The 15471-nt window shown below is 38.6% G+C and overlaps 1 protein-coding gene across 2 annotated transcripts; it reads right to left on the bottom strand.

Moving 5' to 3' along the window:
* Positions 1 to 2361: 2361 nt before the first annotated feature.
* LOC113275872 lies at positions 2362 to 7325 on the bottom strand. 2 transcript variants are annotated; one of them, XM_026525446.1, is made up of 4 exons: positions 6894 to 7325; positions 6067 to 6306; positions 5136 to 5949; positions 2362 to 4753 (listed from the first exon to the last, which is right to left on the bottom strand). In XM_026525446.1, the coding sequence occupies exons 2-4, from the start codon at positions 6301 to 6303 to the stop codon at positions 2664 to 2666; spliced, it is 3141 nt and encodes a 1046-aa protein (XP_026381231.1). In that variant the 5' UTR covers positions 6304 to 6306; positions 6894 to 7325; the 3' UTR covers positions 2362 to 2663. The 2 variants fall into 2 exon arrangements, with proteins under 2 accessions (XP_026381231.1, XP_026381230.1); XM_026525445.1 differs by having other exon boundaries at positions 6744 to 7324.
* Positions 7326 to 15471: the final 8146 nt, after the last annotated feature.

Below are 15471 nucleotides of genomic sequence, written 5' to 3'. Positions count from 1 at the left end.
GGATTAAGAATGCAGTAACAAAAGTCTCTATATTATAGATTTTCAACGCTCTAGGTAGCTTTGAAGTCAATTTAAGATGGCTTAAGATCCAAACAGATACTTTCTCAGTTTAGATGAAATTGTTATGATAATGTGAAAAATCTACCTTGAAATTACACATAAAAAAAATACATTATGTTTCAAGGTTCTGAAACCGTGGACAATGACAGCACGTATCAACAGATATCCATGGACACAACATAGATACAGTCTGTATCGGCAAATAGCAAAATAATATTTGGTAATATGGATAGACCGAAAATCTTAAATTAGTGTCAACAAACACATACAATGCGGGAGAGACGGGGTTATATCATCAGATGCAGCAAGCTAATAGAACGGTTGTAAGAACAAAAAAGATGTTAGAGATTGCTTGTTGGAGATGGTGCACCACTTGAATGCATTGGGAAGGAGGTCGTTAAATCAAATGAACACAAGCTTATCTGAAAAAAAGGGCATGGGTGCTAACGGGGGTATCATTATATTTGGGATGTACCAATCCCTTGTAAAAATATGTTTTGTCTTATATATAATTTGGTACAGCCCAAATAAAAATGGTACCCCCGTTAGCAGCATTGAGAAAGAGGAATCACAAGAAAAGAAAAGGGCAAATTAATAAATTGACCAGCTTCCATCCATATATTTAATAAGCCGGCCAAAAAATTTAAAACTTTTATAAACTGGCCTTTCCGTTAAGTTTTTCACCTGGTTCCACCGAAATGGTCCAACAAGCGGACTTAGTCAATTTTTGTGCTGAAATTACTATCATATCCTAAATCGAGAGATGTGTTAATCTCATTCATTCATTCATTGTTCCAGTTCCCTTAAAATGAGATGAAAAGAAAGAACAGCAGTTGCTGCTATTATTACCCCAAACCAGATCGAGGAACCGACAGAGAATTGAGAGAAGAGTAAGTGAAGTCGATCGGGTCTGGTGGTCTCTAGACTTCCGATTTAAGCTTGGGTTGTTGTTAGTTCGAGAAAAAAAGTAAAGAATTGTTGTTTCTGCTGTCGAATCGATCTCATATCTTGGGGGAATCGAAGGATTTGATGGAAAGATTCTGAATATGGGGATTCGATGCTCTAGTGAATCAAGATTAAGAAGAAGATTGAGGTCATGATGATGAATATGGTCACGGGTTTGGGAAGAAGCTCTGCTGCAATTCTTATAAAAAGAAGAACAGATGGGATGATGTTGATTTGAGATTATGAAACGAATTAAATCCAGAGACGAATTAAAAGAGATGAATTGAGGGCTTTTGAAGAATTTAGAGATGGGTTCTTGTTGGTTTCGAGTAAGGGTTCATAATTGTTCATTTCTTAGATGATTTTTTTTTTCAATTAAGATAGGTTAATTCGGGAGGCGCAGACAAATTTTGGGTAATCATTCATTGGATTTCTGTTCAATTTGATTTGATTTCAATGATTTGCTAGCGTTCCATGAAAATGAAAAATTACAGGAGAAGAACAGAAGAAGAAGATGAGTGCTTTTCTCTAACACGGCCGAGTCGCGGATTGACTAGGTTATAAAAGGTCTAAAATACCCTTGACTCGTGTTAACTTAACTGCCATTACTGTTTTTTTTTAAAAACGGGACGGAAAAATTCTATCTCGGCTATTTTATAAAAAGATTCAAAAAAACGACCACTTTCTTAATTATGTGTCGAAAAGGTGGCCACTTTATTAAAAAGCCCAAAAGAAAAAGAAAGATATACTTTATTAGAAAAAGGAGAGAAGCCTAAACCTAAGATTTTGATATTCTGAGTAAATAATTGGTCCCCACTTTATTAGAAAAGAAGATTTATAGATAGATAGCGTGATCAGTGGGGACAGTCAATGCGGGAACAAATCTTCTTTTTCTTGTCTGGGACCTGGGTTGTACATTGGAGCGTCCCCCAGGCAGACACCATAATATATTCTGGTCAGTATGACTTTTAAGGAGTTTTTTAAGTACGGCATATGCTAATCAATACTGATGCACCACCAATCAAATTTGAGAGATTGGTCAACAAAATAAACCTTGCTCAAAAGTCAAAACTACATATCCAAGAATATATAAGGTTATATTTCTGCTCATAGTCTCCTTTGGTTGCAGGAATTATAAAAATCTGATAAATCATGTAAATTCTTGTGATTTGGCTGCAGGAATCATACAGTCAGAAGAATGATGTACTTTCTTGTGGTGTTTGGTAATTCTGTAGGAAATCAATAAAAATCATGTTAATCCTTGTGGTGTTTGGCAACTCGGTAAAAAATCAGTGTAAAATCCTAGGGTGTTTAGCAATTCTCTAAATCCCGCTTGCATCGAAATAAAATTAGAAATTTTTGAAGGAGAGAAGACATCTTGCAATTTATCATAAGAGGAAATAATGAAACAACATTTATACAGACTGTTAACTAAATTCAGAACTCAATCAGGATAAATGGAACACCCAAATGTTAGGGCAGATAATGTACAAAGGAGAGGAGGTCAATAACCTCACTCCCATACCTACTCTATATCTACTCTGTCAACCTCCAGAGGAGCTTTGCAAATGAAACTTGTTTCATTTCCCTCCAACCAATATCTCTGAAACCATGTTGTGCAGGGTTATTTGCTCTTCCTATTAAATGTGATATAAGAGTTACACGAGAAGAGGTGTACCAGCTGGAAGTCTCTGCCTTCGCGGTCGTCTAGTCGTTTTCCCCCATCCTTTTAAGCATTTCTCCTCAAACCCGGGTTCTACCTTGCTTGGTTGCTCTTTTGGCGGAGAGCATATAACCGTTGGAAGAGGAGCTGAACCCTGTGTCCGTTTCCTACCCCGTGCCCATCCATTTCTACCTGTGTTCCTTCTAGTTAAACTACTCGGCCAAGAGTGACCCATTGTTTTCATCAAGCCTTCGAATGTTTGAAGATCTTCAGTCACTTCATGCCGAGACAAAGAAACAAGACCTGGAAGGATATCTCTCTGAAAATCCTTTTTCTGTCGTCCTCTCCTTGACTGTCCTCTTCGATGCCGGGTTAGCATTGGACAATTAACTGTTTCCGCTTCTTTTTGATTTTCGGGCACCCAAATCTGACAGGGTAACTCTTCTAATTTTGTCTCGGTCAGTTTTAATGTCATTGTCTCAAAGTAATCACTCTCACAGGAGGATTCCTCATTATGCCTCGATTCAATCTCAAGATCAGCCATGCCAGATACTACATCTGCAAACCAACCCAGACAGTCCTTGAGAGACTCTTCAGATGACTTCAGTGCAGAATTCTCTAAATAATTCGTCGACGAAGAAATTAAGACTATAGCCTCTGATGCAATTCTTTCAAGTGCCTTTAGTGGGTCTTTATTGGTTGCCGATGATTGAACATTTGTCTCCGGTTGATTCAGTGAACACTCACCCTCCAGAGTGCATCCCTCCAAAGTGTCGAGCACTACTGGCGCCTCCAAATCTATCTCAACTGCAATTTTAACTGTTGGTTTTGGAAACTGAGGCACAGATGTATTCTCTTCCTCGCCTATACATAAGTTCAGATTAAAATCATTTCCAAAACCAGAATAGTTCAAGTCTAAGCCTGTCAGATTATGTGATGACAGCCTTGAGCTAGATTCTGGTTTCACATGCGCTTGGGACAAGTCGACGTTGAAAATAACTTTCCCATTATTCTGAATCTCCTTCCCTTTAGGGGAACACTGATACTTGGACTGGGGTATAACAAATTTCTGGTCCTTGGAAATATGAGACTTGTCGAACATGGGAAAACCAACAATCCTTCTACTATCTGGGCAGTCACCCACCCTTACACTTGGAGTGTTACTAGCAGATGAGGAATTAAAATTTTGAAACATGCTCGACATAGAACCACTACCCTTTTCAACTATTTTAGTGGTAACCTGAGACGAATTCATTCCTGTTCTATTTGGATGTCCATTTTCACCTGCAAATTTTGCTCTCAGCCATGGTAACCCAAGCACTCGGTCTTCATTCTCACCCTCCCCATCAATAATCACAAGATCATGTCGGCGAACTGCTCCATCTTGAAACCCATTCAGAGCAGCCAGATTCAAATTCACACCATTCATAGACTTTACATCCAAGCACTCCGAACCCCTAAAATACTTTGTGGGGCTGCGATTTTCAGAGTGTTCTGAAGCTGAATTACTGTTAATACTACCATTAATGAAATCAAAACGAGTGGAAGGAAAGGGAACCTTAGATGCACTGTACTCTGCCTGCGAACCGTGGTAAAAACCATTCCTGGAGTAGCTTTCCTTTCCACTTCCAGTTATTGGCCTAGGGTTGTTACTAAAATGCCATCCACTGCCATTAACCACCGGATTTTGGACTGACGATTTGGAATTGTTACTATATGGAGAATAGGAGTTTAAGCATGGGAGAGTTCTAACCTCTACTGACTTCTCATGAACATTATCTATGGGTTTTATCCAAGAAGAGACTGAAGAAGATTCAGAGTTGTTTTCAGACTGAGAAGCACATGTATATGAAGTGGGTATTCGTGGTTCAACAACTGATCCCAAATAGTTATACTTGTAGTGACTCTGACTACCTTCAGGAATTTCTAAGCCACAAACTGCTCTTTCTCGCCATGGCTGTCTCATGCAAGTGTCAAATACAGAAAATGCTGGATATTCGTGAGCCCTATTAGGATCAACATTTGGTGAAGTGGACTGTGCATGCAAATTCTGTAAATGAAACGAATCGATTCCTCTATTTAATCCTGTACAAAGGGAAGACCACATGAAAACAAACACTGTTAGCAAATATCACAAAACCAATAGTAGAGTTAAATCCAAGTAATGTAAACTGATCATTTTCTCAATCCAAGTTACTCAACCTAATCAAAGCCATTTGGCCAAATACGAGTATAATTTGTTTTGAGAGAATAATTCTACTGTGCATAGGCAAACTACATTTGGAAAAAAGAAATAAGAAACTTGGTAACATGCTTAATGGTTCTTTTCATTTCCCTGGCTAAAGAACCCTGCTTGGCTGCTTCATTTAGTTTGTAAAACAGCAAAAATTCGCAAAGGTCAAACAAATTGGATTTTTTGATTTTTGATTTTTGAAACCTCAGGGCAATATAAACAAAGAACACTAACCTGCTTCAAGCTGATATGGTTTTTCTCTTTTTCCCTCATTCTCCAAATGTGTATTATTTTGGTGAGACCCACTACTCTTGTCTTTCCACGCGTTAAAAAAATAATCCCGAGGGACTCCGGAGTAATTAGGTTTTGCAGGCGACTCCTCTCCTTGATTCCTCGCACAGAAAGCAGCAGTAGTTCCCAGAAAACTAACTGGAGACGGGTATACTGTTTCCTCACTTTGTATGGGTTGGTTCAAATCAGCCAATCCTGTCCTGTTTGATACATGGGATTCAGATCTTGAAGCATCTCCTTGGCAACTAAGGTTGACTCCACCACCAAGAGACAGCTTATTGTCTATAACAGATTCACAATTTCTCTTAAGAGGATAAGCTGCTATTTTAGATGATTGGGAAACTTTTGCTTCCCCATCTTCTCCATCACTGTCTATATACTCATATGCTGGAAGTTGCAGGTCAAACATTTTTCTCCCCACCTGTTTAGACTTGGACTTCAATAACTCACGTTCCTCGGTAGAACTTCCATCCTGTACTGCCTTTGGGGTGACAGACAAACTACTATCTTTTACAAAACACATTGGAGATTGCGTGCTCTCAACACCTGATACGGAGGGTCTACTGCAAGTAGGGCTCATGAAGGGGAAGCTTGGTACTTGCCAGGAATTTTTAGCACCTTCTAAAGCTGTTTGAGTTGAAAATTGATTACTTGACTGTGATACCTCCACTGGTCTCACATACTTGTGTAATTCGTTCCTTTTAAACTCATTCATTAATTCCCTTTGTGTTCTATAAAGGCGGTGTAGTTCATAAACCTAGGTAAAAAAATAACAAACAAAGGTAAAGACAAGGTCGAAAATCATACTTAAAAGCTCTATCAGGACATAGTAAGACTTATTAGCTCGGCAAAAGAAAACTGAAACAAAATGTACCTGTTTCCTGAATACATTTTCATGCTCAAGTATTGTTTGCTTCAGTACTTGTTTCTCGTAATCTGAATATCCATTATCCATATTGGACCCTGCCATGTAACAGTTGTAGTACTGCTCTTTCTTCAAGACTTTATCATCGTAATACACAGGCCAACTTCCACTGTTTGCATCCTCATTAAGATCCCACATAGAGTGAAATGCCGGAGTGAAGCTTTTACACTGGACTTCTGTTCCCATTCCCTGCCAACTCCCAAGAATTGCACACTATCAACAAACATTTACTCAACAAAGAAAACAAACATCAAAGGTACTGCACTACTGTTAACAAATGAAACAACACAAACAGTGAAATTCAACCAACGTAACACTTAAAAGCAGCTTCAATTTAGTACCAATTTTAGGTCTAATAATCTATAGAGAAACCCCAATTGTAAATCTTCACAGAAATTACAAATTCTAATACAAGAGATTAACTGCCATTTTCTTATCATCATCAAGAAAAGAGAAGCCTTTCCTCAAAAAGGAAAAAGCTAATAATGAAAACATAAATAAAATAAAGTGTTTATCTTTCTTTCTTCTAAACCAACAGACAAACATACAAATCCAATCCCAATCTTCTTAAATCACAAAACCCAAAAAAAGCAAATAAAAAATAAGACAACCCAGAATCTAAATACCTCAAACCCACATCTTCTGAATTCAATCAATCAACTATCTACATAATAAGAATTTCTTCAACCACTGAAATTCAAAGTCTTTAATGAAACAGAGCGAAAAAAACAAGGTGGGGGAATTTGAGTAACACCATTTGAAGAAGAAAAAAGAACCTTAAAAATGAAATTAGATCTTCCTCTTCATCATCTCTATCTTAGTATAAGAAGAAAAGAGAATTCTGAAAAGTTATTATTAATAGAGAGATTTGTTTGTTGATCTACTGGGCCAGCTTAGAGAAAGAGAGAGAGAGAGAGAGATCCCAGATAAGAAAATCTACAACACAATGACAAACAAACTTGTATGAACAACAGTGACATGATATTTGTCAACATCTAGTCTCCTTTTATTCTTCTTCTGTGCTTTTTTTTTTTTTTTTGGTTTTAATTGAATCTCTTTTTTTCTTCACTTCTCTTGTAGTTTGAAAATCTTTTTGTTATTTATTTCTGGAATATTTTAGGAAGGAAGGAACTGTAAAGGTTAAGAAATAGGAGGGGCAGCAGCATTTCTAGATTCTCTCCAGTCTCCCCTTCCTTGCTTTTGGGTACACAAATTTAATACTACTTCGAAATTAAAACACTGCTCCCCACCCCCACTCATTTATTGTTTTTTTCATTACAACAACAATAACCATAAATCCGATTTATCTTGCTTTTCATTTTATCTCATTTGTTTGTTTTTGTATTAACTAATTATAGATTAATTATTTTCCTTTTAATGTTTTTCATACAGTCAAATTAAATAAACACCTTCTATTTTCCGGATTCCTGACAGTATTTGTTACTAAGTTTTTGGGATCTCGTTTTTGACACATCTATAATATTATCTTTAGTTAATTCAATCCCAGAAGGAGGTTGAATTGATGTTTTTCACATCTCAAAAACATGCTAAATCAGTTTGAACGCACAATTGGCGGATACGGAAATTAATTGGGGATATAGCTACATGTCAAAATAGGGATCCTAATATCAAATCTGAATCACCCTTTATGTAATTACTTGTTTAATTCCTAATCTAGTCCTCATTAATCAGGTTTAGTGGTTAATAATAATTAGTAAAATCTTAGGTATTTGGGGGATAGATTAGTGTGTATTTTTATTTGAATTGTGTGAGTGAGGTGAGAGTAGAAGGAGGGAAAATTATTTTTGGATGGATATTTTTTTGTGAAAATGGAAGATGATTGCGAGGAAAGAATTGCAGCTGCTGAATCTTTAGCTCAACTACAACAACAATCATATCTTCAATCTTCGGTTAATGATAACAACTCACAATTGGAGTTTTATGATGAACCAGCACCTTTGGATCATGATTTTAGTGAGCATGAAGTGTTTTTTGAAGAACCAACCCAAGAAAGTAAACATGTTCAACATACAAGCAACCCCAACACACAGGTAATGCTGCTAAGAGGTCGAAAATTTGAAATTTTTTTTTTGAAACCGCCATTTTTTTCTCTGAAAAAGCTTGGTGCCGGCATACACGTAGTATGAATACTACGCCGGAACTCCCACAACCGGCATGGTATTCATACTATTTGCATGTCGGCGCCTGTTATCCCCATTTTGAAACAATTTCCGGCGTTGTCTTCAACCAAAAAAATCATGCCGGCACGCAGTTAACTTTTTACCTACCACCGAATATTCCCTAGCATATTCAAACCGGCATGGTTCTCTCCTAACTTTCCATGCCGGTACCACAAGAAAAACATCCAGGAGTTAATTGAATTTTGAACATAGGTACCGGCGTGGTATAAAAGTTATCGAGCATGCCGGAACTAAATCCCGGCATGGTTTGAAAATTAAGTACCATGCCGGAAACGGCTACCGGCTTGGGACCTTACATATTCAAGAATGCCGGTACCACTAAAAAACATCCGGAAATTAGTCACTTTGGTAGTAGTTTTCCGTCTTGGTGTTAAATTTATCGAGCATGCCGACGCCATGTTTCGGCTTCAATCCTTGTGGATCGTGCATGCCGATATTATCTTTTCCGGCATTAATATTCATGAAAATACAATGCCGGTAGTTTTTAAAATTAGGTCCTCTTTTTCAAGTTTATTTACGAAATGCCGGAACATTATTCTTGAAGGCCGGCACTTGTTTCCGGCTTTGGTTATTTGGCGGAAGTGTCGTCGAGCATGCCGGAACTAGTATAGTAATTTAGTTTTTTGTGAACTAATTCAATTTTCTTTTCATTCATTCCTTAGATTGTTCCCTACATTGATCCAACAAATTCCAAACCGCTTGGTCCGGATACGTCTGAATATATAAAATACCTCTGGTATGTTACCAAACAATATTTTTCACCTAGTCTTTAAAAATTTATGTGGGGATTGCTTGTAATGAACCTTATAATCTTCCATTGTTTTCCTCATGTAGGGAATAAAATCTCCAGAGGAAGCAATTGCTTGGGAAAAAATACGGCACTTAAACACATGTGTGTGTTGGTGAGGAATACCCAACATTCAGATTATCGTTTTGAGATGGTTTGCGAGAGAAGTGGGGAATAAAATAAGAAGGATAGCCATAAGAGAAAGGGTTGTGTATATCCAAAGAAGACTAATAGAGTATACAAGACTCGTACGAGGAAGGATGATTTCCCCTTTAAGCTTGTATTCCATTTAAGAGACAAAGAAACCAATGAAAAGGAATGGGATTGTACGGTGTGGTTTGACCGTCATAACCACCGGGATCCGAAAGATTTTGTTGGTCACTCCCTAACTGCGAAGCTAAAACCTCATGAATTCGATGATGTAAAGAGAATGACCAAAGCATGTATCAAACCACGAGTGATTCTCAGAGGCTTCAAGGAAAAGGATAAGACGAACGTTTCTTCTCTAAGTACAATCTATAGCGCGCAAGCAACCATTAGAAGGGTGGAATGGGAAGGGAGGACCGTTATGCAAGAATTTGAGAAGATAGCTTGGGATCACAACTACATGCGTATCATTAAAAGAGGACCGGACAACAAGCCACTTCAAATATTCATTGCACATCCTTTGCTTTCACAATTGGCTCATACATGTTGTGTTGTTCTTATGATGGATTGCACCTACAAGACAAACAAATACAACATGTCTTGTTCAACATCGTGGGGAAAACATAGGACAAGGTATCATTCACATTGGCTTGGTGTTTAATGGAAAACGAGAGGGATTACAATTATCATTGGGCATTACGAAAATTGAAATTATTGTTCCCGGAAAATCAATTTCCGAGGGTCATCATAACCGATCAAGATGATGCACTAACGAATGTTATATCCGACGTATTTCCGGATGCACAAAATTTCCTATGTACGTATCATATAAGTCAAAATATGACAAAAACATTGTCATGCTTTGTTTGAACCCTCTAAGGCGGATATTAAGAAAAGAATGATTACTCAACTAGAGGAAGATGTTCTCAAGAAGAAACTATAACCCGAACAAGAAGAAGATGAAAGAGGAAAGATTAAAGAGCGAGTGGACAAAGAACACGACGAAAATCATAAAAAGTGGTTGGAATTTCTAAAGGATTGGGAGAAAGTTTATTGGTATCTTACCGAGGATATGTATGAAAACAGATTGAACATGTTTAGTGTCAAATATAACAAAGTGTATCCAAGTGTTGTCTCGTACTGTCGGGATAAAGTGTTGGCTAAGTTCAAGGAAAGATTTGTGCGTGCATGGAAAAATCGGTATAGATACTACGGGAATGAAACAACTAGTATTGCGGAGTCCGCTCATGGAAGATTTAAAGATCTCATCCAGTCTTTCCAAGGAAACGTAGTTACGGTCACCGAGGCTTTTGAGCAATACTTTAAGTCAGATATCGATAGAATCAAGAAGGCCTTTGAGAAAAGCTCAATGGAAAGGATGACATCACATCTTAGATATCATAATTTTCTCCAAGGAATAGAATTCAACGTCTCGCAATGGGCAATAAAACATATGCTTAAAGAAATGGAAAAGGAGAGAAACTACGGCAGACCGGGTGATGTGTGTATTTGTCCCGACATGTCTTCATTGGGGCTTCCGTGTCGTCATATGATTGTGAAGTATGAAGAAGTGATACCTATTGAGGTCATTGATCCGTTTTGGAAGCAATTATCTTTCGACCCTCCCCCTACGGAAGCTCCCGAACAATCACCATGGGATACTCCCGAAGCAAGGAATTCTATGAAGCTTACTCACGTGGCAACTCGGCTAGCCGACAAGTATTGTTGGGCCAACTAAGGCTAATTACACGCCCATGGATAACACAAAGTGAAGAGACAACAAAGGGAGATCCGCCCGATAGACCACAAATTAAAACGACAAGGAGAAAACAAAGGAAATAATTGAAACCAATGAGTCAACGCGAATGTGAAGAAGAGGCAAGTAAGAAACGAGACCCAACCGGATGTGAGCTTTCGGAAGCAAGGTTCGAAGAAGCGCCGGTTCAAAAGAAAAGGGGTAGGCCGAGGAAGGAACCGCCATCAAGTCAACAACGAACGAGGAATTCCGTATCCACACCACAAGTCGATGAAGTGCCGGTTCCAAAGAAAAGGGGTAGGCCGAAGAAGTTATCGCTATCAAGTCAAGAACAAATGACGGATTCCGTATCAACACCACAAGCCGACGAAGTGCTGGTTCCAAAGAAAAGGGGTAGGCCGACGAAGGTACCCGCATCGATGGAACAAGAACAACAATCCGAGGAAGCGGATGCCACGCCTAGAGTCGATGTAGCGGAGGTTATAAAGAAAAGGGGTAGGCCTAGGAATGTACCAAAAATGATTGAACAAGGAGAGCATTCTGAAGTCACACCCATAGTCGAAGGGGCGCTTTGCATATCAAAAATGAAAGGACGAGTAAGGAACCTACATCAAGTCAAGTACATCAAGCTGAAAATTCCGAAGTCACGCCAAAGATAAGTGATAGCAGAGGTAAGCAACCAATGCCTAGTCATCAACAACACGATGGTGAAGTAGTCCCTTTTAAAAAGCGAAGGGGTAGGCCAAGGAAGTACACTCCCAACACATACCGAAGACATTGGAAGTGTAGAGATTGCAGAGGATGGAATGAATATAATTAAGATGCAAATTGGTAATATGAATATGTATAAGGATTCAAAAACAGGTAAGACTTATAGACATTACCATACCAAAATATAAGTTATATAGACCAACTTCCCGAGTTTATTCGCGAGTATATTGTATATACGGATGATGTCGATGTCGATGGAAATTGTGGCTGTCATGCCGTGACCGAACAATTAGGAATCTTTGAGACGGCGGTTAGTAAAGGGATGTAACCATGCCGATATACTAGAAAGAGGATGGTCGAGCAACTTATGAAAAAGAAGAGTTGTTACGAATAATTGGTAGATGATGACGAAGGGTTTGATAGTTTGCATGCTCGGGTGTAGGGCCAGAGCACGAGATGAAGTTCCTTCCTACTGAATATTGGATGAAAATGCCGGTTTGTGGGCATCTTATGGCGGATACATTTAACTATGTTTTTCATTATTTCCCCCCACCGAACAGACAACTTATACGCCAAAGTGGAAAAATTGCAAAGGATCTCTTAAGAAGAGAAGAGTTGTCTTGGCGTTCGTGAACGAGAATAATTTCATTATTCTGAAGCTCAAGGAAAATTTTCCATTGCCACCGGTTTTTTCGTTGACTAAAAACAAGGATATAGTCCCCAATCACTCGGAGGAATGGATGAAATTGTATGAGGAGAACCACCAATTGTGGGATGCGTTGAAGCTATCAATTAACCCGGAGAAGGGAGAAATTCCTATTCATAAATTAGAAAGTGATGAAGAGTAATTTGGAAATGTGTGGTTCACTGCTACGCAACCTTTTGTTTTTTTGGAAGTTTGTATTGTAATCATTAAGCCATATGCCATGACATGTCGGCATGATTTAGTTCAAACTTTACAATGCCGGGAAATGATCCCGGCTTAGAAAGTCTTTTTTCTTTTATGCCGGAAAATCACCATAAGTATACAGAGTTATCAGGTTTAGTGCCGACGTTGAAATTAGCTTCCTAATAATGCCGGAATTCTACACAGATCACTTATGTGTGAGGAAAAGAAAGAGTACCGGCATTGTCGAGAAAAGCGTATCAATGCCGGAATTCTAAATTCCTTTGGTCCAGAAAAGAAATCAGTATAACGGCATTGTTCGCAATTTCGGCCACGCCGGTTCTGAAAAAAACATAAAAATTGCAATGTTTGACATAGATTTACCAATATAATATGTTCTAAGGCAAAAACAAATGAAATCAACATCTCCAAAGTTTAGCAAGACACACAAAATAACATAACAAATACTAGATTGTTTAACAAACCATACATAAAGTTAAGATGTTCCAAACCGAAAACAAATGAAACAAAGATGTTCAAAGTTTAGCAAGACACGCAAAAAACATAAACCGACAGTAGATTGTTCAAAGACATAACTAATACTATAAAAGAAACATTAACAAACATCTTAGATCACTCGGTCCTTGGCTTCTTGTGAACTCTCTTCTTCGTTTCCTTCCACAAGTCCTTTGCATCTGGATCTTAAACTTTGTCTATCTTTTCCTCGATTGTCTTCATTTCTGCCGGGGTCAACACCTCTCCTTCCTTGTTCTTGTATTTAAACCAGTTTCCCAATTTTCTTAGCCGCGAAAGCTGTTGTCATATTATTCCATTAGTATGTTAACTTTTATAAGTTTATAAATATAATTCTAATAATAGGAAGTGAACAAGAATTACGTACCACCAACGTGAGGGTCTTTAGAAGTACGGGTACAATAAGTTTTTCAGCAGTTGTGGAGGGAGGTTTTGCTTGTGCAGGCACTGTTTCGGTGGTCGGGCGTACAATACAAGGATGGATAGTACCTCAAATGACCTATGAGGAAGCTTGCTTCCGCCTCGTAACCGTTTTCCACCAATTCCCAACCAACCCTATCCAGCATTAGTTGTTGTTATTCCCTTTCATTCCAATGTACAAGTAGAGGAGTTGGTTTGTAAACTACCAGCGTATGTTGTTCATCTGATAGACATTGAGGAAAGTCATGAGAGAATTTGGCATCAGATTTACCCGTAAGTTTTTTCTGTTTGTACCCAAGTTGGCGCATCACACGGCGAGGGTTATGCATAACAAATCCTTTTGGATGAAACAATGGTCCGTTGTAAAATGCTACATTGTCATGCCTTGCAAAGTGAACTCCTCTTTCGTTCTTATATGGGTCAAACATTACATCTCCGACAACAATAGGGTCCAAATCCTCTCTCATGGCGAGTAACCGAGTTCTGTTATTGGGCTTCGGTTTATTGTCGAAAAAGTATTTCTTGGCTACAGGAATGTGTGGTGCCAAACCATACGTTGACGACTCCAAATATTTGTACTCCTTGAACAATGTTGGGAAGTGTTCATAAGCCCACACCTACACCAATGAAAGATCGTTCCAATGAAATGTATAAGAAAATAACTAATTGGAAAACAAAATAACTAGTTCACATTACCTGTAATACAGTGAAATTCCCATTAAATTGACAGGCTGTCGCCTTAGAAGATCTATGCATCTCCGATAATAAATGTGCCAAAAAAGCAGCGCCCCATGAATACTCATGAACCTCCTTCAAGGTATCCAAGTATTGTAAGTGGTTCATATGCACCTTGTTACCATTAGAGTCAGGGAATATTGTGATGCCCAAGAGGAGCAACAGATAAGCAGCGATAGTGTGTTGAATTTGTTCGGTATTCAATTCCTTGCCCAACGTATGCCCAAACAACTCTCTGAGCTTGACGACTTTAATATTCTTTTTCATGGTATTCTTTGACACGTACATATTTTCTTTTTTCATTGCCTCGTCCCAACCAAACAACTTTTCAGTCAGCTCATAGATCTTGGACCATTCTAGGGTTTTACCGTCTTCTTCTTTCTTAACGTATTTTCCAAGGATCTTGGACCTAATATTCTTTAGACATCTTCAGGGATAATGGTCATCTCGCCAAAAGGAAAATGCATGGTATCAGTTGAAGCAAAAAACCTCTCCAAGAAGCAATTCACCGTCACTTGACCAGTGGCCACATAATTTTCTACCGCGGGATACAACCCAGATGCTCTAACTGCCGCTTGAACAGCCCCACACTCCCCTTCCAAATCCCATGTATCCATTTGTTGATGGCGGAAAACACAGAAGGCTTTCTTGTGGTCCTATAAAAACACACCAAACAAACTTCAATTCACCTGATGTCATATATAAACAATATAATAACAAGATGCAAACGTCTTACATAAGTTGAATAGATCCAACGAGCCCAAGAGTCCTTGTAGTCAAATAAGAGTTTCGGATCTCTCGGATGACCCCAGTGTTTTCCATCATTGCGTTCTGGAATCATGTCATATGTTTTTGGGAGGTGCTTTGGTGGGCCCTTTTCCTTTTTCTCACCGGCTTCAACTTCAGGTTGTCCTAAGCCATGTGAGTATGAGCCACCTGCTGGATCAGGAGGTACAAATTTCTCCCACTTAGCATCATCATCGCTGCTTGTGTCTTCCTCCGGGGGAATCTCCCGAATCATGACCTTACCACGTTTCGGATCATCTCGACTACGTCGAGGCCGAGAAAACTTAGGTTTTCCTTCATCAACAGCTTTTCCCTTTCCTTTCTTTGTTTTTGCATCTTTAAACCTACGTACAAAATGAGATTTAACAAAATAAGAAAATCAGAACCAGCA

The sequence above is a fragment of the Papaver somniferum genome, chromosome 4 (assembly GCF_003573695.1).
Source record: "Papaver somniferum cultivar HN1 chromosome 4, ASM357369v1, whole genome shotgun sequence".
In the NCBI taxonomy this organism is placed as follows: domain Eukaryota; kingdom Viridiplantae; phylum Streptophyta; class Magnoliopsida; order Ranunculales; family Papaveraceae; genus Papaver; species Papaver somniferum.
Note: the sequence above shows the minus strand (reverse complement) of the source record. Positions and strands in the feature narration are given on the sequence as shown.